Genomic DNA, 24254 nt, shown 5'->3' on the forward strand with positions numbered 1-24254 from the left:
CGCAGATCAGCTCAAACAGAAAGCTGGGAGGGGAGTGGGGGTTGTAAGGACTGCAGACTTCATAACTGAAAGTGTCCATCTCAAGAGGGAAAATATATCCACACTAACTTCCTCCTACTGTCTGTTTTTTTTTTTTTATATCAGTCTCCTGGGTCCTCAGCTCTGCAAGAAAGGCCTGCTGAGAATGGTACTGCTGAGAAAGGCACTGCTGAGAACACAGCCACTTTCTTCAGCCAAATTACTATTTTCTCCCTGATGATATTATAACCAAGGGAAATTCTCTAACGGGAAACTGTGTCCCTTCATATGTAAATATTATGTGTAAAATACTGGAGTGGGTTTTGGTTTCTGTTGTTTTTTTTAAGTACAAGCATGGCCATATTCAGGCCAATGATAACTGTGCTGTCCCCAGTTGCAGTCCACTTCAGAAATCTGGTCCCACAGCTGGTGTAGGAGCAAGACCTCTCCAGTAATTTTTCCTGTGTTTTGCTAGGTGTATATTTAGCTCTTCGATAAAGTGAAATAGGGAGATGACCCACAAAAAGCTGTATGATAGAAATGCGAGGAGTCCCGGAGGCGTGAAGGCAGAAGCTCTGAAGTGTGCTCAGCTCTTTGAGATGGCTGAGGCATTGCTGCCCTCGTGTGTCTGCCAGCTCCAACTCGCTCCTCTGGCTTCGGTTTTAATCTCTTACAGCAGGTTTTTGCCAGGCAGCTTTGTTCCAAAGTTCTTTTAAATCACCTTTCATTCTTCACTGCCACCTCCAAAAAAACCCAAGTTTTTCAAAAATTTATTTGAAGATCCTTGTGAATTCAAAAGGAAAGAATTTAATTTTACAGTGTTAGCTGTCAATCAGTAATTTTTTTATTACATTATAGGTTGAGCGTCATACTGAATGTCAACAGTAGAATAATTTTTTCTGTATTCGAACAAGGTACATGAGTCTGACCTACCCTGACTGAGCATCTCTTGAAGTACTTCATGCCTCTTCTTTCAAGGGAAGTCTTCAATAACCTAGAGCATTTACATTAAACTCCCAAGTAAGGAACAGAAGACCTTTATTTCCATTGCTAATGTATCACATTTTTAACTAATTTGTATTTATTTTAGTGTCAGATTAAAAAAAAGATAAAATCAGAACACAGACGCTTGCAGTTAGAAGCAGATAGCAACACTAGAGTATGTTTTGTCTCAAATGTAACAATAAGATGTAGATTGGGATTAAGGCACTTACTTAAGTGAGGTATCTAAAGAGGTGCCTAAACACCTCTGATGATCTATATAAAGGCATCTGTCTACACGAGTAAGCACACTGTCAAAGCCAGACTTTCCCACTGCCCCCACTGAAAATCCTCAAGCCTCCTGTGCACCTCTTGAGTGAGAGAGCACCCCATCTCCACTTGATGCTTTTCAGCTTAGTGTTTGCTGCCAGAAATACGTCAAATTTAGTTCTGCTTAAGTACATTGTGGCAATTTGAGGCCAAACCAGTGTTAGGCCACAAGAAACAAGCCAGGAGCTTTGCCTGCAACATGCAGGTCTGCTCCTCAGTGTATGTGCTGTCTGTATCTGAAGCGTACAACCCTTATTCTCACTTTCAGCTGGATTTCTTCTACTAGATCTCTCATTTCAGCACAGCTAACATTCCCGCATGTCCAAATGTCCCTAGACATTTAAGATTTTGCCACTCAGCAACTGGGAAGTGAGGTGACTAATGATAACACCACAGCTAAGAAGCTGTTGAGAGGCTTAGTTTACACCAAAACCCCAGACACCCAAAGCCAAAGGAGCCTGCCGAGTCTCCAGGGCTGAGCCTGACTCAGTGTTTTGACTCCTACCATACTCTCCTTTCACGTTTCCATGTAAGCCACTTCACCCCTCCAGTTCTGTACATGCAAATCCCCAATCTGCTGGAGTCCCCGCATGGCATGGGGGGCATTCCCCAACGTAAAGCCAAGCCCTGGGCCCTCCCTTGTTACCTGAGGAGGACAGGGCAGGGACTTCAAAAAGAACTCGAATATCCCAGGTAAGTGTTCTGGCTATTGTACAGTTTGTCTATCTTATTCTCCCTGTTCTTTCTTTATGTACCAGAAGAAAATCTGCCTAAGAATATGATCTGGTTTAAGTACTTAAATCTAAAAGAATATTCACAGCTTGGGACTCCCAAGAAAGGAACCTGCCTCTGAAATAGTTATGTGTCAAAGTGTCCATATTTTCCACATACCATTCCTACTGAAATCATCAGTTTTCATGCTTAATCTCAGACTAGTTTATGTGGTTCCCATGCCTGTGTATTTCTGAGGCTCCTCTGCTTGGGTGCCTATTCTCCACAGGCATTTTTGAGAGGCCTGGGACTTACACTTCAATTTATCAACTAAAATAAGTAGCATTTGACATAGTCGACAGACTATAATGCTGGAAAAAAGAAACCCTGAGAAATGGAGAGGAATTATTTTTCAAAATATTCCATTAATTCACCATTTAACTAGATTTTTCCAGTGGACAAATGTCCTTTTCTAGACACAGATGGTCCTGTAGAAAAGGCTAGCCCTTCCCCATTGGAGTTTGCCTCCGTCTCTGATTTGCCAGTTCATGTGAACTCTCTCTAACTCTTTTCACTATTTTGAGGGTTAAAAATATTATAGGAGAAAGAAGAGAGGTCAAATAAGACATTCTGAAAAGTATTAGTTAAAAGCTCTCTTTTCGAGGGGATAGCTATACCAAAAAAAAAGTTGCTAGCACTTTTGAAGTTCATCTGGTAGCTCCTAAAAGTAACTAAACCATAAAAGTGTGCAAATTCATTTGCTTTCCAGAATGCACAGATTAGTCCCTAACTTAAGCTTAACTTTTCAGTTCTTCACAGTTTATGTGAGGTAGATTTGCCTGTTCCTGTCTATAATTTTTATTTCTAACTAAAGAGATACCTACTGCTTTTTTAATTAGGAGTGTTGACCTGAATTTATCAGTCAGCGGCCTAATGTCACTGTCTCCCTTATCCTTCAGAAATAACTTATTTTCAAATTAAAATCACCTTCACACAGAAACAGCTTCAAAGTGGATATAAATAAGGACCAGTTTCTAGTTTCTCCAAAGCTGATTAGAAATGGATATTAATATAGCTTTTACTCTGAATAAAATTAAAAAGACTGCAATCCTCAATAAATAATGCTGGTACAAAACACAAGCACAAAAGCCAGTTCCATTAAAAAACAAGTGAAGCCACCATTTCAGCTGTCATGGCAACAGGATTTTTTCCCAGGAGCTAGCATTTCATCCAGGGGGGCTTAGTTTTTTAAAGATAGAGAAGAGAAGATGTTTCACTCTTCTGAGAGGATACTTAAGGATTGAAAGGAAACTACTTTGGGTTTGTTTTAAAAAAAATCAATTATTTTATGTTAGAAAGAATACAAGCCAGAATACCATCACTCAGCCATCACTACTCAATAACTTCTGAGCTGTTTTGACATCAATGCTTGTTACTCTTCAGTCTCAAATCTGGATCTCAAAATTCAGAAGGCACTTGAAGTAGGACTCATCTCACCAAGCATTAGCTGCTGTTCTCTCCTTCTCTAAGTTCCCTTTACGAACACCAGAAAGACATCTCCAGACAGCAATTTATCTCACCCTGACACAGACAGGATGAATCATCCTTCAGAAGAGCCCATGTTTCTCCAGTGACAAATGAAGGACCAGCTAGCTAAGACCAGACACTAACATTTCAATATTAAAGTGATCTCAGATGAATCTCACAGATGGTGAACTAAGACAAAATATACTTCCATTTCTCATATTAGTATATGGAAGTGGGAGAGAGGGTTTAATAGTAGGTCCACTCTCTTTCACACCGTTTAAGTCAACTAAAACTCTGGAGATAAAGAAATTGAGAAATCAGTTACAACTTACTGCTACAAGCTGGCACCCAGAGGTGCCGAACACCTGCACTCCCGTTTACTCAAAATACCATTCTGGATTCTTCTAACTTCTGAATTATGTTCTCTAATTCTACACTGGAATAAAAGATGCAATCACCATTTCAGAGAGTCTGCAACACATCTCTGTGCTACAGAAGACAACACTATACTGTGTAACAATTCTGTGAGCATAAAATAAGTTCTTTAGTTACCTGTCACAGAACAGTATTTTAACATTTAAACCTGTCAGTCTAATTGCAGTATGTGCTGCAGTCTGCAGTATTTTTCACAATATACCTCTACCCTTCATCAATTATCAAATTTCCATCTTAAATTATATTCCTCAATTATATGCACTTTAACTGTACCATTTTCACATTTCACTTTTGTTGTTCATTTTACACCCAGGAGATATTTCCACTGCTAATTAGATGTAATTTCTTTCCTTTCCCAAATAATTTTCCACTTATTTTTAAGATTCAAAATAGCCATACTACATTTCTGCTCTTAGAATGTGTTCTGTTAAGCTCAGTGCACATGGGAATAGGTCTAAAGTTATTTGCCTAAAAACATATTCTACACGTATTCCAGAAGAATGATGTTCAGATCAATTTTTGATAAAGCATGATATTACCCATGAAATAATTAATTTAAGGCCAATGCATGGTGTAAGAAATCCTTATTCATAAAGTCAAGAATAATTCTAAATTTTAACATATCTATTATTATTTATACAAAAAAGCATCTATATGGCCCCCGAGTCCATTTATGGTAGAGACCATTCACAGAGGAAGAGAGAGCCCTTGTCCTCAGTAGCTGGGTAATGTCCCAAATAACAGATAACACAGATAAAGAGGGAGAAAGCTGTATGATAGACCAGCTGTACAGCTGAGAACAGAAACCAGTCTCCTGCCTCCCTTCCCAGTCCTCTATTAATCTGACCATTAAATAGTTCAACCATCAAATGGTTCACAAAGGCCTGAGTCTTGCAGCTGTTTGAAGTGAACAATACTCTATTTACAAGAATTTCAAATGGCCATTTATGTCTATATTTAAGATACAGATATCTAGAGACAGAGATAGAGACAGAGGTATAAATATCATCATCTAATGAAGCTTCACAGAGTCCCTGCCAAGGAGTGAACTGACCATCAGAAGACTTATCCAGGCTTGTCCAAGGTCACAGAGAACTGGCATCAAAATTTAAGTAAAGCACTCCAGCAGTATTCACGTTATCTATGAATTAATATCATGCATATGTTACAAAATTATGCCAGAACAAACCTCTAGCTAGACATACTTAAACGGGTACAAACTTTGTAATTCTGTTACTAACTTACACTAAAGAATTTAAGGAAATATTAAAACCACTTAAGTTCATTAGTTGTTTGTAACAGTTTACATCCTTCTTGCATTACTCTGCTACTTCCTTTCATAATCAGCATAGCTTTTGGCAATATCAGAGACAGCTCTTTTTTTTTTTTTTTTTAAGTGTAATCCTGATTTCTTGGTCCATCCAAGCTCACATTTATTTTATTTGCAATGAATAAAAATCTGTTAATTAAAGCATGCATGCTTTATAGATACCCCTTTCATATACCCTCATGAGGGACAGATACTACTATTTTTGTGGGAAATACTTTTCAGAGCTTGAATAACTGACACTAGGTAACCTTACTGCCTGTAGGGAAGAGCTGACTTGTAAAAAGCTAGTCTTCCCCTCATACAAGGAGAAGGCAGTTTGAACAGTTTCTTTAACACTCTCCCTAAAGCGCTGGTGGGCACAGCTCCAGTCTGCTCATTAGCTGATCACACCTCTGTCCAGGACCATCACTGACATCTACTTCACACTAGGCTGGAAGCGGAAATAGCTTTCCTTCATACTCTTACAGCAGGCAGTTGGTCCCACTGCAGAAAGTAAAAAAGAATTTTTGTGCCACACACACCAGCGCAGCCAAATCTTGTGCTCCACAACTTCAAGTTAATTGTTGCTCCTTATTAATTCCCATACACACCCAGCAAGAGACAACGCTATTATTTAATGAAATTAGCATACTTCTTACACTTTTTCTCCTCAAAAATCTGTCATCAACAAAATCTCCTATAGCAATTTTGGAAGGTCAGAACAGCAATTCAGGAATCTTCCAATTTTTAAATCTTTCCCTGCCTGAGATATTTCAGTCAAAATATTTATTATTTTTTCTTCTGCAGATCAACTGACATTCTCCCTTTCTCTATAACTTGCTTTGCCAACACCCTGTTCAAATATTTTCCCAGTTCGAATAAGTTTTATCAGATGCTACAGTAACAGTAATGTTTTATTATAAAGGAGGCTTACAATAGGAAAGCAGAAGCCACGTATCTAAAATGTACAGTACTACCACATGTCTTTAGGTAATTTTACACGACGTATAAGAAAATATACCTTAACTGTGATATTGCTTTAATGGTTGCCATATCCATATGTGTTTGTACATGTAAAGTTTAAATTTATTCTCATCCTAAACCGGTATTTTGCTTCATGTTCTCTTGGTTTTCAATGATACTTTGTTAATAAAATGAATAGTAATTTATTCATACTTTAGACAGCTGAAAAATATACTTACGCCAGCAATATTAATTTCTTCAGCTTGACTGTTGTCTATATTAGGTCCTGCTATAAGTCTCACTATTATCTCCTTCCACTTAAGTACCAACTATTTTCATAGAAGAGCAGCCTATTTTTAGCATACAAAGGGCAAACCTTACCAAACCTAACTTCTACATTATGTTTAGATTTCATAAATCTTCAGGAGCTACTGCTTAAACTCTACATTATGAATCACCCTTTTAAAACTTGTTTCTCTTGAATTATATTAACTGACATGTTTTGTGTCTACTTAATAAATTTAATTTTACCTCTTGCCTTCAAATGCAAACAGTTCATTTATCAAGCATACAGGGGAAAATCTGGATCCACTGTGGCGTGCAAATCAAATACAGAAACTGATAAGAGTTTTGACTCATCTGCCAACCATAACTAAAACCTGCTCCTATAATACCTTTTAAAATATTTTCTGTGTTTAAAATTCTTGAAGAAAAAACATTTTTGAAAGAGAATTACAAAGGTTAATTAACGTGCAATAATTTGAAAACAGACTTTTGATGTCTAGCATTGGGTTAAGGACATGGGAAGTCATGTTATCCTGGTGAAAATAGGTAATTATTGTTTAAATGAACATCTGATTAAAATCAGATAATAGGAAAGGCCCGTTTTTCAGCCATTCTTTTTTCAAGTCCAAGTGGAACTGAAATTTTCAATTAGACAGAGGGGTAACCAATAAAAGGATAATAACTATATTCATTAAACTAATTAGAAAATAATTTTAATACTGCTACATGGCATATTTAGCTTATTATTTCTTTAATTGCTTGTATATTCTATTAAGAATTAATTTCCTGGAAAATTATAAAAACAAATAAAAAGAATACTTCCCGCTATTTAAAAATTCTAAATTGGAATAATGGGAAAATGCTGGCATTTCTTCTGCTGTCATTAAATTAGAAAGACTTCTGGGACACCTTTAGCTGGTGCCACTGGACTTTTCTTTACTGTCATTCCCCTATATTCTCATCTATGAAGTTTCTGATTTATTTCTTCTAAGGATTCTATGGTACTAGATTAAGCACATGAAGATAAGAACAAAGACTGAACACTCCATGTTATATAAATTTAAAAAATAACAGTCCCATCTCCAGCAGTCTAAACCCTTGTTCTCTCATCTGAAAGATCCTTTTGGTAATATTAACTACTAAAAATGTGGTTAAAAAATGTAACTGTTTGATTAAATCAACTAAATCAAATTTTAAAATGCTGGGGGCATTTTCTTGTCTCAACAAAAGATAGTGTGCAATTGCAATAACATCTAGAAATTGCAATTCCACCTAACTTATACAAGGATTTAACATTGTTACATGCAGTCTATGTGAATTAGGCAAACCATGTATACAGTGGATTAGGATAAATACTACTCAAAAACTACAATGCAGTCTTGGTTTTACTGCCTGGACAGAAATGGGTATCTCAATTACATGTTATTTCCACACCACTCTGTCTTTCAAATTTATCCCATAGTTCTTTATCTCTTAAAAAAAAAAAAAAAAAAAGCATATTCTCATGTGCTTCTGTCTGTCATTCCTTCCGTGCAACCCTGGGTTTCCTCAAGTTTCATAAGTACTGAATTTTTGTTCCTATGTCTAAGTTTGCCTTACAGATGCCCTGCTTTCTCTTCTCATTATATAACTTCAGTCTATCGTGATTTCTGCTTTCTTATTTCTGTTATTGAACTACTTCAAAAAAGCTTATAATTTTATCATTATTTTAAGATGACTCCCATACACCCAAAACAAGTAGGATATGGAACAAAAACAGCAATGGTGGATACTGATATTGGACCTTCCACTCCACTTTAAGCATTTAAGAACATATTAAGCCAGTAAGATTAGCTTTAAAATAGTTTCCATCAGATTTCTCATCCCAAAGTGAAATTACCAATGTGTTTTCTTGGCTATATGTGTGAATACTATATGTAACATATGTACCCATCTGTATTCATGCTGACATGTCAGGCTATATGCCTGCCTCAGCTTCAAACTAACAGGAAATTCACAGAGCCACCCTAGCTGTAACCCTACCATATAACTTGGGTGTTTGCCAGGTTTTGGGGGCAGGGAACCTGAAACCCTGTTTTTCTCCTCCATAAACTCCTAAGTATGCTGTAGGAGGTTTAAAAAGAAAAGAAGAAGTGGAGAAGTAAATTTTTCTACAGCACCTTTGAGGTGAGACTTACAGTTATCTGTCATTTCTACAGAATGTAGTGTGTACACAAGCTTTCCCAGTGAGAACCGGAGAGGCTCATATCCCAAAAGATGAAGCCATAAGCTTCTTTATCCGAGTCCACTAATTGACTTGAAAACAAGAACTGAGAGCATAAACTCTGTGTTGTATTGGGAATCAATAGAATCATCAGCTTACATGCTTTGTTATCTGCAACCCATTTGCTGAATGTCTGAGCAGCTATACATTATTTTAATTGTTTCCCTTTTTTAGGATCAATGTTTAGAAAAACAACGCAACATGTTTACAAGAACTCATCAGATAGCAATGAAATCAGGTAACAATGGAGGCCCAATGATTACTGGAAAGTCTGCCACCTTTCTCAGCTAGATTAACAATATCCTGGATTCCATTATATCAAAAGCAGTAAGATACAGATCTGCATTACAAAAGCTTGTTTTTCATCAGAGAGGGCAGGAAGTCATTCATCAGCATCTCCATTGCTGTTTCTGTTTATCCAATGGTTTAAAATGCAAAGAAAAAAAAGCACTAATAATCCCAGAAGGAGACTTAGTTATTCTTGTCTCTCCTTTACAAGTCTTAAGCAAAGCTCTGATTCAGACAGCATATTATACTCCTTTCTATTACCTTTAATACCTAATATTTGTCTAGTACTTGTTTCCATACCATGAATAGACTGAACTCAGGAACAGGAGATCTTTCACCTAATACCTGAAATTATAAAACCCAAAAAGCAGAGGCACAGGTGGCTCCAAGAGAACCCTTTGGCAAAGTAAACTGTTGTTGGTGTTATCACAGACTGCTGAACAATAAAGCTGTTTTCCAGCATAGTGAATTGAGAAATATTTTCCCCTAAGTTTCCAAGAAAATATAATTTTTGTAAAAATTTAACTTTGGTGCATATAGATGATTTCCAGTGCTCATAATGTTGGTTTTACTAGTCACAACCAGAGTGGGGGGCAGGGGAGGTCCCTCTGAGTTCCTCCTCCCACATTGCGAGGTTCTAATCCAGACATTTATTCATTAAATGGCTGGAAACCTTCTTGTCATTGTCCGGTTCACTCTTCTCTCTCATTAAGCATAGCTAGTAGGTCCATAGTTCTCCATACAATACAACTCTCCATGTAACAGGTATCTTTGATTTGCTTGCCCCTCCACCTGGAATTTCATATTCTACACTTACAGAAGCTACGGATGTGATCATCTGGCCCCTCCAGCTCTTAGGAGCTCTGCTTATGTTTCGGATATGACTTCCGCACACTCTTTTCAAATACAAATCCTGACTTTGTCTTCATTTCAACATCATCATCATCTTCACTGATAATCCCAGCAATTTACTTAGTTTTGTACTATCCTGGCTGCATACAACAGCCTTGAGTCTATTCTCTTTTTTGATGTATGTATATCTGAAGAACAATCTTCAGTGCTATTTGTAACAGCTACATGCTATTAGCTCATTAGTGCCAATTAGCTAATTGCTTATGAGTGGCAGCCTGTGATACATTACCAGTGTTAGTCAGACAATTTGGCCTGCTGTAACGATTTGGGTGGAGGAAGGGGGCTGGACATACAGTTGTGTGTATTATGGATATACCAGCTAGAGTCACAAAAGCAGATTTTCTTTTCAGATGTCTGTTATCAGCATTTGCCCTCTCAGACCAGTTTTCTATACGATTTTGATTTGATGAAATCTGTATGCAAGCGGGAAGGCAGAAAGGGGAGAACTCGGTTAACAGGATGTAACATATGGAGTCATATAACTTTTGGTCCGGTATCAAATGTCCAGTTGTGCTGCTTGTACAAGTACCCGGTTTTGAGAAGAGTGACTGAAACATGCCTAAATTATCCCGCGGTTTCTGTAAAGGTTTGGGAACGCTCATTAAAGTCGCACAGCATATCTTTACATACAAATACATATTATTTACACCACCGCCAGCACGGCAGCAAAAGCACCAGACCCTCCTGGGCCCGTGCAGGCGGCCTCAAGGCCGGACCCACGGCTGTGGGGCGCCCACACACCCCCCACGGAGCACCGCGGGGCTTCCCGGCGACCGCCGAACGGGCTTGCGGGGGGCGGGGCCTGGCGAAGGCGCCGGGCCCACCGCTGGCCGCAGGGCTAGCCTCTCCGTCGGGGCCGCCCCCTCCCGTCCCGTCAGGCTATGGCCGTGCTGAGTCATCGTCCCACGGCCCTGGGCTCCCCTCCTCTCCGCTCCGAGGAGGACACAAGCGGCGGGACCCAGCAGCCGCCCTACCCGGCGAGCGCTCTGCCCGCCCCGCCCGCTCCTGCGGCGGCGGTGCGCGCATGCGCAGTGGTGACACGAGAGACCTCCCGGCCGCTAGAGGAGGCAGCAAACGCGGCGGCGGCTGCGGCGGGCCCGGCTCCCCCGCCCTGCGGATTGTGGGAAGGGAGGGGGGGGCGAGGGCGGCTCCCCGGTCGGCGTCACTCCCAGCATGCAGCACGGCCCGCTCCTGCCCCTGCTGCCGCCGCTGCCGCCGCCGCTGCTGCTGCCGGGGGGAGAAGATGGCGGAGGGAGGCGCGGCGGATCTGGAGACCCAGCGCACGGACATCGCGGCGCTGCTCAAAACCGCCCTCCGCAAGGGCGACACCTGGTGAGGGAGGGGTCGGGGGGCCCGGACCGATGGACGCGGGCGGCTCCCTCCGCCCCCGGTGCCGCCGGGCCGGCGGAGGCACCGACCTCGTTCCCTCAGCCGTCCCCGCGGCCGCCGACGGGCGGCCCGGCGCCCTGCGCGCTCCGAGGGAGCGGGGAGGAGGCAGATGACAGGGCGGGGGCAGGGGGCACCCCCGCGCGGCCCGGTGAGGCGGGAGCGGCGGGCCGCGGGATGGGGGCGGCCGTGGGGCCGCGCCGGGGGGGGGCAGGCACCGAGGTCAGCTCCATGGCGGCGCCGAGCGGTGGGGGAGGGGACGGGGGGGGCAGGGAGTGGCGGCGGCGCCGGATGGCGGCCGCGGACAATGAGGGGCCCGGGGGCGGCGGGGCGCCTCTCGGCCCCGCGGGGAGAAGGGCTGCGGGAGGCGCTGGGGCGGCGGGAGGCGCGGCTCCGGCGTCACCTTCAAGTTATCGGGAATTATATCTGTAGCGTAGGTATGTCGCTGTGAAGCCCGTCCTCGGCTGCGACAGGCCTCGCGTTGAAACTTCGTTTTCACCGTGGCCGCGTTAATTGCATAAAAGGAAGACCCCGAAGGTGCCAGCAGGCCCCTAGGAAGGTCTGATCCACAACAAACGCCTTAAAACGTGTTTTTTCTGGTCAATGACAGAATATTTCTTAATATGCCGCACAGATTGCCAACAGAATAATCCATGGTTGAAAAGAATTAGGCAGGTTAAAGGAGCATCTCTTTCTAGAAGTGTTTAGTTAATTGAGCTTCAGTAATTGAGTTCTTTGAGACTAGGAAGCAAGATTTTTTTCTTTCTTTTTTTTAAAAAAGAAAACAGAAAAAGGAACTGGCACTTTTTCCATCATTCAGCCTCTTCATCTTTTCCCTTGCGAAATCATCACCCAAAGACAAAGGCTAAAACACAAACTTACTGAAAATTACAAATATGCAAAAGTATAACTTGCCCACCTCATTTCAACTGTCATCACTCACTGTTCCAGTTCTATAAAAGACTATATTTAACAGTGTTGATACTGCAGCATGTGTCAGAGCCATACATATATTCTGATGCATTATTCAAATACTGCTGAGTATATGTTCACTTTTTGGCATAAGAACAGCCTGCTCTTAAACTGAGAAATATAAGCAACTAGAAAAAGGAAATCAATTCGCATGGTAATTTTGAAAATAACCAGTGGTAGTACAAGGCTGCTTAGGCTTGAAATCTTCTATTTTAAGAGATTTTTGTTTTATGAATCTGTTGGGTACTTTCCAAGTACTGAAAATTTTCTCAAACGGTTAATATTACTCAAAGTGAAAATAACTTTATGACTGTTTACATAATGACTAAAAACAGTAAGCTTATTGAGCTGCATTTTTAGTACATAAAATATTTCAACATATGTAAAAATCGGTTGGGGAAATAAGCTTCTAAATGAGTATATTTAAGTATATTTATATTAAGTATATTTAGCTGTGATCGTTATCTAATCTAATATTCTAATGTTAGTCAGTTTAAGGCTGAAAAAGCTATGGTAAAGTCTTAATAACTTTGACTCTTGAGCTAGTAAATCTAGAAACGAAAATGGGTATACATGTACATTCATAGGGATAACACTTAGAGCTATGTATTTAAGACTTCACAAGTTAAGGAATATGTTTAGTCCAGATATGTTGTTCAGAGATATTTTGGTAATAGCTTTTTGATCTTGTAGGGAGTCAGTAAGGAAACATAATAGTTAAAGTGCTTTAAGTCATGATTCAGAATTGCGGTTTCATTCATTCAGTAGTTCGTGTTGCTGAAAAAAAATTGAACAATGATATATCGATTTGTTCTGATTGGGCCTTAAAGCACCATACGTAAAATGCAGTACTTCTAAAATGACCAGCCTATATTGAAAGTTTTGTCGAAGTTGTTCAGAATGTAGAGTTTAGAGGAAAACAAGCTCTATAAGGAAAGTATAAAGCTTTGGAGTTTTCCATTAATAAAAGAGGAAACTAAAGGATAGGGCAAAGAGGGGCAGATCTTTTATTATCTGTAATGAGGGCAATGAACTCTTCATTAGTTCTTCATATTCACTGCAGAGAGAAGAAAATGAAACTGACTTTAAATACAACATTTTTTAAGTTAGTTGTTAGATAAGAATTGGTAGAATAGTGAAACAGTTGTACAATTGAGTAAGCTGTAGAATTTGTTTCATTGGATGTTTTTAAGAATAGCTTGGGCATAGTGTAGATGAAAATATATTGCCTCAGTGGATGGGCAAGATGAGTGTTTTTTGACCATCCCGTCCTCAGAGACAGGATTTTGGGCTAGTTCATCTGGAGTGGCCTTTTTGCATTCTTACACTCCTATTTTTATAGGCAGTTAATAAATTAAATGATTGAACTAAGAGAGATTGAGGATTCTTCCATCTCTACTTTTTTTTTTTTCTCAACAGTTATGTTAATTAAACATCAAAATAAAGGCACAAGCTTACCAGGTTGCCAGTGGCTTAAAAAACATTCATTACTTTTGTTAGTGAATTCAACATTATAAACCATACTGGCATTCCACAGAACTTGAATTATATATTTTCTTAATTCTTTCTTCTTGCAATATTGTCCAAAAACCCTTCAGGTTCTGTGGTTGAAGTACCTTTAATTCTGTTTTGGAACAGAAGAAATACTGTATTTGATTTTATATTTCATTAGGATCTGATATGATTACTACTTAGTATTTTGAAATTCCACTGATCATTGACAAATGAGGGGAATTTTAGTTGTTTGTGCAGATTTTAACTTTTTTAGAAAGAAAATTTGGTCATTACAGTTGCAGACAAATTTGTTCGAGCCAGTATCTTCCTGAATCTACTCTCAAAAAGTTGAGAGCTGTTGATTTTCATCATTTTTCTAGTCACTGCATAATTGGCACGACCAGCTAGCCTTAATGTTGTCACTTAATGCCTTTGGAGCTGCAGTGGAACTCTTGAGAACCTTGCCAAGCTTTTCTGTTTTTTACAGTGTTACTAAGTTTTCAAGGCTGAAGGTTATTGATCCTGGAGCAGTTTGCTTAAGGAGATGATGGTGAAGACTGTCCATTCTTGTGTGTGACTTCTGAATATCTCTAATTTCTCCTCCACATTGAGGACAGGTTTCTTGTCTTTATCTTCAAGTCCACTTTCAGCCCCGCTTTCTCTCTAGTTCCTGTCCTTCTTTGGCTCTCTCAGTCAACAATGTTACCTAAATTACTTAAATGGGACATTACAAATGCTCTCATACCTTTTTTACTTTGCTACCTCTTATGCATGTTTGTCTTCCATAGGCTACACTTCGAGACCACATTTCTCACCTTTAGATATCATCTGCCAATAAATAGTTCACTTACACTGGGCACGAATGCCTAATAATGGCTAACAGCATGTTTCTGTCAGTCTGTTTCATCTACTTTTCTCTTTTTCTTCCCAGAATTTCCCCACTGTGCTTCTTTCATGTATTTCGTGTCATATATTAACTTGTGAGCAGGAGAGAATATAGACAGCATTTGTATTTTTGAAAGCACTAACTTGAAAACAGATTAGGCTGTCACAGTGGACAAATAACTGTTACAAGGAGTTTATGTGGTGGCTAAGGGAACACACACAATCCTTAAATAGTTAAATATGGAATAATGTGTGGCAGTGCAAAGATCTGCCATATAGAATAAGATATTAGTGAAACCATTAATCCAGTTATGGTGTTCACATGTCACAGAAGGTGTTGATTTGGAATAGGTTCAAAAACCTCAAAATTTAATAGGGGAGGAAGAAGCCTTCCTTACAGAGAGGAACGTAAGGGGCTTAGTCTATCCTGATAGAATGTCTAGTCCTGTGTTCAAACACTTGCATAGGATAGACAGTATCTTATAGGATAAGAATTTTAGGCTATCAGATGAAGATTTAAGAAAGTATCTGCAAACTGAAGCTAGTCAAGTTTAGACCGGAAGAAAGATGTTCATGTCCAGCATTGCTAGCCAGTAAATTTTGGATCCATTTACATAGTGATGAGATAGGTGCTTCATCTGTTCTTGATTTTTAAGACTTGCAGATTATATAAAAAAAAAAAATAGTTTGTGTTCTTTCAGATGTCTTTGATACACATTGCTCTTGAAGTTCTGGTGAGTCTAGAGGGAGTGCCATTGTCCACCAGCTAGTACATTTCTTAGAAGACGAACAAGATATTCTCCCTTTTTCCACTGTGAGAGTTTTATTGGCTGATTCTTAATGAACGGGCATATATAGCATTCCATGGAAATTCTGCAGTGCCCGTCATTGATGATAACCTTGATGCTGAAGTACTTAACCTAAATAACATTTTATACTCTGGTCTTCCCACTGGTTTCCATGTTTGATCGTCCATTAATGTGCTGCACGTGAATGGAATCCAGGCTGAACATTAATGGAAGATTTTCCTTGATTTCTCTGAGAGCATGATCAGAGGCTATGGGTCTTCACTTCAGCAATATTTTGAATAATATTGTAAACTGATGGCTTAGATTGGAAACAAGGAGCACTGTGTCAGTGTTCCAAGGATAGAATTGGCTTCTTTTGCTTTCAAATGAGGTTTAGGTTGCTAATTTTTGTCTTTAAGATCTTATTGTCCAAGTTTTACATTAGATTGTTGACTGGTATAATCTAATTAGTTGATATGCAATTATCTTGATGCATTTAGTTCAACAAAGCTCTTATTTCTGAGAAGTGATGTGAAATATTTAGGCTAAGATTTCTTAAAAGTGGGAGCTAAGTGATTTATTTTTTAATCTCTTTGACCCCTGATTTTTTTTTGTGTGGATTTACCGACTTTTTGAATAAAATCATGGTTTCAGTTGTATGTGAGGAAGTAAAATTATCTTCTCCTTTGAACTCTTCAGATTTTATCTTCCTATATGTAGAGCTTGTTAATTCAGAAAGAAATTTGAACTTTGAAGTCATCTATTAATCGTGAATACACCCGGTCAAACAATGTTGGTTAGTCTAATAATTTAGAATAGGAATACAGGTATAAACCCCTTCCTAAATTACATGTTTTTATACTATGAAATACTGGCTTGGAATCTCTCAAGAACAAAAATTGGATGCTGTGCCTTTAAACAGGAGTCCTAATTTGCTTTCGGCAACACAGTTCTTCTACTTTGTTGTCAGTATTGCTTAATCTGTACTTATGCACAGTAAGGAGGGGAGAAAAAAACTGAACTATCTCTCTGGACAATTTGCACAGTTTTGCTGTGAAATGACTTGTGTTCAGAAGATCTTGTGTCCCAGCAGTACACAGTGGTAGAATGAGTGCCTCTGTATGAAATATCTATATTGCATCTTCAAGTGAACTGCTTTGATTTCTGAAGTCCAGGGACTGACCTGTCAGTAGAAATAAATCTAGATTACATGTTGTTTAATTCTTATAATACGTAACTGAAGAATGCATTCAGAATGCTCTGAACAGCAATGCAAAATACCAAGATCACAGTCATATTGTTTAAGTATTTTGGTATCAACCTGTGTGTTAAGAAAAGGGGTCATACTTCTGTGATATTGATGCTGTGTTAAGAGTGTATGAATTCAAAATGGCAGTAAACCACAGCTGAAGTTAATTATATGAAAAAGCTAGATGACCACAAAAGAATTTTAGAAATTAGTTAATAACTGTCTTGCTAATGCCATTATTTTCTTTTATGAAGTGAAATTATGTGGTCATGCAGCTGTGAAATTTTAAAGCTTGTGCAAGTTTATTATTGATTGATTTTTCTATTTGTTGAATTTTGTTTAAGAAATGAAAGCACATTTACCAAAGTTGTAATAGCCTTGTTCTTTTGTTCTTGTAAATTAATGGACAAGGACTATTAAGCCATCCCATTTTGGCTGCCCTAATTCTCTACGCTTGATCATTCATAAGGATACAGTCTTTGTGGGTAATTTTGACTGCTCTACCTGATACAAACACATATTTTGGATATAATGCATGGCTATCAACTGATAACTACATTTTAATATTTGAATATGTCATTACATAGGAGTACAAGGACCAAAATATTTGTTGCTGGTATACCTACATTAGGAAAAACAATACAATTCTTAAGTTTTCTCAAGGATGCACAGATTATATTGGAGAAACTTGAAGTCCAGTAATTGAGAACACAGCCAGGAACAAGACTGTTACTAATGTCCCTTAATCCACAGATATCAGCAGTCCTTTGTAAATGCTGGAAATAGTCACTGTTTCATCCCACTTTAGTGGGGACTGAAGTATAATATTGTCTGCAGTGAGTTGTTTTCTCAGTGTTGTTGTCTTTAGGTGCTATTTGAGGTTCGAATAACTGATCCACACTGATCCTGAAGATAGAGTTAGTCTATTTAGTGCTTTCAGCTAAAGCAAGTTTTAAACAGTTATGTCTTTTGCTTTTTAATGTTGGTTTCCAATGTTTCTAAACTAACTTCATTAATTTCTAATCATGAGAATGAAGGAGAATATCACACACTTTAATATAACTTTGAGGAATATGTTATTTTTCAAGAAAATAATTTAGATAAAAGTAGTTTAAGGTGAAAAGTAATCTGTACCTTGGAAACAATTTGAGCATAGAAAAGCCAGAAGAAGAAAGTAGGCTGAAATATTAAGTACTGTCCTTTGTAATTATCAGTATGTCTCAAGGAATCATTCAAATAAATAATTACTTAACATTTTGCCTAAATGGTAAGATAGTATTAGAAAGTAGTTTCCTATATGAGATGAGCTAGGTATAACCAGCAGTTATCATTGCTTTTCAGGGAAATGAAGTGGCATACAATATCAGAGGATAGCAAGAAGCATTCTAATATTTTTCAACTTCTCTCCATGATCAGTAGGCTGAAGTAAGACTGGAAGACAAGAAAAGCAAATTTAATCTGTGGGGACCCTCAAACCTCAAATAAAGCCCATCGCTTTTGTCATCAGCTGCTGAAAGGAGGATGATGTTGGAATTTATACTGCAGGGTTCAGAATTTCATCCTTTATTTCATTACCCGTGGTGATAACACTGAATCCATATGATTTGAAAGCTTATCATGTAGCAAAGACAAAAAGTACACTTTGGTAGAATATGTTGGTATGTGCCCCACATCCAGGAAATCTTTGTCATTGCATAGGTTTTCCATGCCTTTGTTATCAGAATGATATAGAACAAGAACAAGACATTCTCAAATCTTTGAAACATGTCTGCAAAGACTGACTTTTCTTGTGACTGATCTGATGTGGATAGTGTAGACTTTGGTTATACAAGCTTCTCTTGTGATCTGAGTGGATATGAGGTTTTATTCTTATTCAGTATCTGGCATCTCAGTGGATTTCAGAGTATAAATTCTCTTGTTTCTTGTCAGTCTGAAGCAGATTATAAAATATATTTTATAGTTGAGAGCAGATATATCTCACAAAGAGATCTGAAACTCAGAAGTAAACACTGAGTACTGACGTAGGCCAGACTTGAACTGGAAACCTGGCGGCAAACATGTTTTTTATCATTTTGCTTCTGCTTGCTAAAAGAAAATACAGATCTCTGTAAGCATATGCAATATAACTAAGGGAAAATACTTAAAACTACTTAAGCTGTACAAATATTTCCAATAACAAGAACTGTCTAAAATATCATATTTTAATGTAATTTTCAGCAAATCAGACATGCATTTTTCTGTTTACTTTTAGGTAATGCTTTGGGGCTATTCTGATATTTATGTATTTCTGTTATCAACTTGTCAGCTCTAAGTGTCTTTAATATAAACAAGCTAGGTTGTATTGTTCATATCGAACAATTTATTGAAGTGACTCTGATTTATTTAGAATACCTGTAAATGTTAAGCATTTGCTGTTTTAAAGTTAATGAGCTCACCTCATTGTGAGGTCATCTTGATTTTTAGATTTGCACCTCAAAACAGTGTATCAAGAATCTTGAGACAGTTCTCTTCTTCAGTCTCTACTGCAAATGCTCCATGTGCATTTCACCCCTGAAGATGGATTGGCTAGCCTGTTCATTAGCTTGACAAGTGACTTCAGAAAGAGCAAAATTTTCACTTCCTAGTTGAATGAAATCTTGATACCATCAGTGGTAGAAAACAATCATTTGTTAATAGTGGTTTTCAAGAACGGATAGGTCATATTTTCAAACTTTACTAAGGGGTCCTGGAGTAGCTGTCTCCATGAGGTCCACAGTTCCAAAGAAAAAAACTAGTGTAGCATTAGACTGTTTTTGAGAGCTTACCTGCATTAGGTGATAGTACTGAAAATAAAAACAAAATAATGTAACAAGTACAATGTGCAGACATTTGTATGTCTATATTACTAATGCATGATATGCTATTTATGTATCTGGGACAATACATACTCAGTGAAGTGTATCCAGTCTCAAGAACATCTTGCAAGTTTTTGATACTTTTCCCCTAAAAAAGAAGCCAACTCTTATTTAAGAAATGAGGCTTCAGGAGATGTAGTTCTATTTCCTTGAAGTATATATTTTTCCTCTTAACCAATTTATAGGTAATATTTAGTTTTTAGGTGCTTTATTGTATCAACATTGATGAAAAGACAAACTAAGTTGCCAAACTTCTTAGGGTTTCCCTACTTTGTTTTGTGTAGTTGACTAGTTTTGTTGAGTTTGATGAGAATGCTAAATTGAATGTGTTTGTAGGATTTAAATTCATACTCTGTAAAGATCTGATTTTTACTCTTTCCCTTAATGCTAAGAAGTCTGGATTTAGGTATATGCTTTAAGTGCTTTACCAGGTTGATCCTGTAAGTTGAGCATGGTAAAATTAATTTTTTGCAATATAATCTTTAACATGGTAAATCTTTCTTGCATAGAGGTGAGGGAATTGTATGGCATTTGTACATAACCATCCACTTTTCTTAATCTTACTGAAAAAGAAGTATTTCATCTATTGCTTGAGAACAAGTTCTTGTAAAGATGCAGGATTACAGCTGCTGTGATAGTGTTCTGTAGTAAATCAAAAGCAATTCTCTCACCTGTACCAGATTTTTTGTTAAAGTTGATGCTGATTAAAATGACAAATATTTTTATAAATATATATATATGTGTATATATATATACACACACACGTATACACACATAGCCAGTAAGTCACTGTAGGAATTCACAACTATAAGAATTCACAGCTATAGTATCTGTTAGAATTTGTCAAAAGTTACCTGTAATGTCTTTTTCTTAATTATACAAATCACTAAAACTTTCTTTTGCAAGTAATGATTACTTCTATCTCACGGTAGTGGTAAAATGGTCATCTGCTTTACTGAGTTTGCTCTTAAGAATATCTTTGTGAGGATAAAGACTTGGTTAAATTAAGAAATTTAATTTTGGTGGATCCTGATTCAATGGAAAGCTGTTATTTCAAAACAGAAAATAAATGTGTTACCAAACATGTGCAGGTATCCTGCTTAACTTTGTTTATAAAGGATGTTAAGAGTTGGATACTGAGACAATGAGTAAGGCAGTATTTTTCAAAGCCATGGTCTGCTGTGGTCAGCTTCACTAGGCTCTGGTGGCCAGAGCCGTATCAAATCTTTAGTGTTTCACTTCCAGTATAATAACTGTAGTATGATGTAGTGTGTATGAAGTCTTGAGAACTGGCTGTGGACTGTTTGCTGCTCACCAGGAAGTCCATTTTACTAGTATTGCTCTATTTAAAAATTACTATGCAGAGATAAATACTGCTTCATGTTGCAAGCAGCTTTAACTAGAGTATTAAGTTTTGCTCTTGAGTGCACTGAGGTTTCACAATCTTTTCTTTTTGTCTTTTTATGAATCCTTAGTAGAACAGATCTTTTAAAAAAGGCATGTAGTCTCTTATTTGTCTGACAAAGCATAATCAGTTTTAATTACACTTTTTAAATGTTACCTTATTTTTTACAGTTGCAAAAGTCAATGTTAGTGTTTCACAACAGTTTTGCTTCATATTTTTTTACTGACTGAAAAAAATGCAACAAAATTACCAGTGATTTAGTCCTCATAGCTCTGACCATATGTCCGAAATACCCCAGGCTTACAGAGTATTGCTCAAGGTGAATTCGAGCAGGAGAAAAGGGAAGAAAATAGATAGATATTTGAGTAGCTTTCAAATTTTTGGCATTCATACATTCTTCAATTTGCTTTTCCCATTATACTCCTAGATAGCCATTGTTCAAGGAATTTCAAATATCATGTGAATTTATAAGTCTTCAACATGGGTTTGGAGTTTTATTTCCAGGGAAAGACCTCAGCTGTGCTCTTCAGTTCTTATCACTGATATGCTTGCGTGATTCATAAATGGCCTTTCAGTGTTTCTGTGCTAGAAATATTGATCTCACTTTTTGAGCATGAAAATACAAATTCCTAAATTTTAAGGGAAGAGATGCAAGTTGTTCCACTTTATTTTAGGAAACAGAAATTTTAGAACTTTTCAGTTAGAACTGTAAAGGGAACATCAAACAGAGGAAAATTTGGTCAGAGCAAAATTAATTGGATATTGAAGAGTAAGGACTTGATGAAGTATTGAATTGAATATTACAATCTAGAAGAGTGCACTCCTGAGCTTTCTTGTACAGTGACTATGCCCAACCATCAAAATTTTTGATTAATCAGTATGTTACTTGTATGATCAGACATTTAACAGAAAGCATTTTTAAAGCAGTACAGTTCTACAGCTTATTCTCCTAGCCAGTTACTTCGTGAGCAGTAATTAATCAAAAAGATGCGTGGGTTTGCCTATATGATAATTTGCTTTTTATGTAGACTTACAGATTTCCTTCTTTAGGGTTTGTAGTTTCCTTCAAATTCAGGTCCAGAAAGTACAGGCCATGGGATGGAGTAGGAGCAAGGATGGCAGGTTCGGTGGTATAGAATGGATGCCTAAAGGTGACTGAACACAGCTGTGGCTGTTGTGGAATAGTGCTGGGGGGGCTGCAGATTTTAAAAGATAAGCAGAGGAAGAGAAAGATGAGAATGCTATTGACCTTTAGTATGTTCATGAGATGGAAAACTGTCTGTAAAACAAAAGGCATGGGCGTGTCAGAATAATCAAACTGTATCCCTTTTTGCATTTATTAATGTTAATTAGATATTAAGAGGCAGTTGGAAAAGGAACTGACTTGTAAAGGCAGAGTAAAAGGACTAGATTTTTGCAAACTTTCTGCATTCACTGTTGAGTCTGTACCTCCAAAAACATTCTTGTGTTCACTGAACCAGATCACATCTGAAGACATCTATATCTGACTGCTGATTTTGGAAAAGGAGGCACTTGCTAATTCTGTAGAATTTAAATGTGATTTTTTTATCCAGTCCTTTGTGATAGGAGTTTTATGATGGGGAAAATGTAGTTGAAAACTATACATAAAAAATATAAAACATATTAACTAAAAAATATTTTAAAGCATATTAGGCATCCGTTATATGATCTTGCTTCACTTCCTGTATCTATTGCATGATGACAAACATGGTGTTTAGAAGGGACTTTTCAATGTTTAAAGTTTGTCTCTTTGCTTTCATCTAATCTTTAAAAAATATGGTCATAGTTGAAGCTGATTCTTCAGTTTCACAACCGTTTGATATTTGTGTATTCATAGATTTTTTTTGTTGTTGTTGCAGTGATCATTAGATCTATTACTGTGTTAGTAAACCTGAAAAGATCAGTTCAGAAAAGGCTTTAACACAAGGGAGCAAGGCTTCACTTTGATACTTTTTGTGTTGTAAAATGAGGAGGTTTGTATGCAGAGGTCTGAAGTGTTTTTGGAAGTTCATTGCTTTGTTATGTAGTACTTGTAATTTCATTAAACAGTATAGCTAATTGAATAGTGTCAAGAAGTCTGTATTTTACTGACTGAGTTTGGATTTTTTTTTGTTTTTTTTTTTTTTGAAGTGCAGAATGTGTGTGGGACTTGAACTTACTCAGATTTGAACTAAATAAGTTTTATTTTAAGCATTAATTAAGTCTGTGTGTTTATTTTGTTTTAAAGCCTGCAGTTTTATCTTTTTATGGTGTCTTATCCCAACTTTTACCATTCATGATGCAGTTTAGCCCTATCTGGTCTTGTTTTATTTTGTTTAGAGCATGTTTAGAATATAACAGGAAACATGTTACAGAAATTCTGCCACAATCCTGAAATAATCAGTGATTGGCCAGGCATTAAGGATCTCATAATTCTGGAATAGGACTTCAGCCACACTGTTTCATACCGATTTGATGGGATGCACTGTGCCCAAAACACCCTGTTAAGTCACTGGCTGTTTCTGACTTTAGTGAGAGTGTAAAGGGATATTATTGCAGCAAAATACTTTTTATACAAATTTCCTTAATATTAGTTAAAACAAAACTTGATGTTTAGATAGTTTTGGTTCAAAAAGCAATTCGAGACAGTTTCCTGATTGCTTTATTAAGTTCTTGAAATTTCAGAAAAAAATTGTGTGCTACAAGCACAAAGATAGAAGTTGTGTGGTACAACAATTTGAGAAGAGATAGCAGCTTGTGTAGTACTGACAGCTCTTGAACAGTAGAAACAGACTGTGGATAGTGGAATAGGCATGAGACAAAGCACTGTGAGGTGGTCAAGGTACCCACTACAGAGTATGGTGGCATAGGTGTGGTAAGGGGGAAATATGGTCTCTGACCAAATTTCTTGTACTGGCAGAAATGAGACTGTAACAGTTGAGATAGAGCTCTGCGTTTGCTCTGTGTCGTTTTGCTTAGGATAGTTGCAAACTAATGCTCTAGTCATATTTAATGCTAGGAATAATTCATCCACAGAATCATTGAAGTCTTTTACTGTGGATGTAACCACATTCTGGAGCAAGACTATTTACAGTGTGAATTAGGATAGTGTTGTCATTGATGTAAAATTGCCTTTGAGACTTTAGTCTTTGATGGCTT

The 24254-nt window shown here is 37.8% G+C and overlaps 1 protein-coding gene across 1 annotated transcript in view; it reads left to right on the top strand.

Moving 5' to 3' along the window:
- Positions 1-11031: 11031 nt before the first annotated feature.
- The window catches only part of USP15 (ubiquitin specific peptidase 15), a 66818-nt gene continuing 53595 nt past the window's right edge, over positions 11032-24254 (top strand). Inside the window, exon 1 of the mRNA XM_026092360.2 lies at positions 11032-11354. Within this exon, the coding sequence (XP_025948145.2) occupies positions 11047-11354 (308 nt within the window). The 5' untranslated portion in view covers positions 11032-11046. The remainder of the gene's footprint in view (positions 11355-24254) is intronic.

Source organism: Dromaius novaehollandiae, chromosome 1 (assembly GCF_036370855.1).
Source record: "Dromaius novaehollandiae isolate bDroNov1 chromosome 1, bDroNov1.hap1, whole genome shotgun sequence".
NCBI lineage: Eukaryota > Metazoa > Chordata > Aves > Casuariiformes > Dromaiidae > Dromaius > Dromaius novaehollandiae.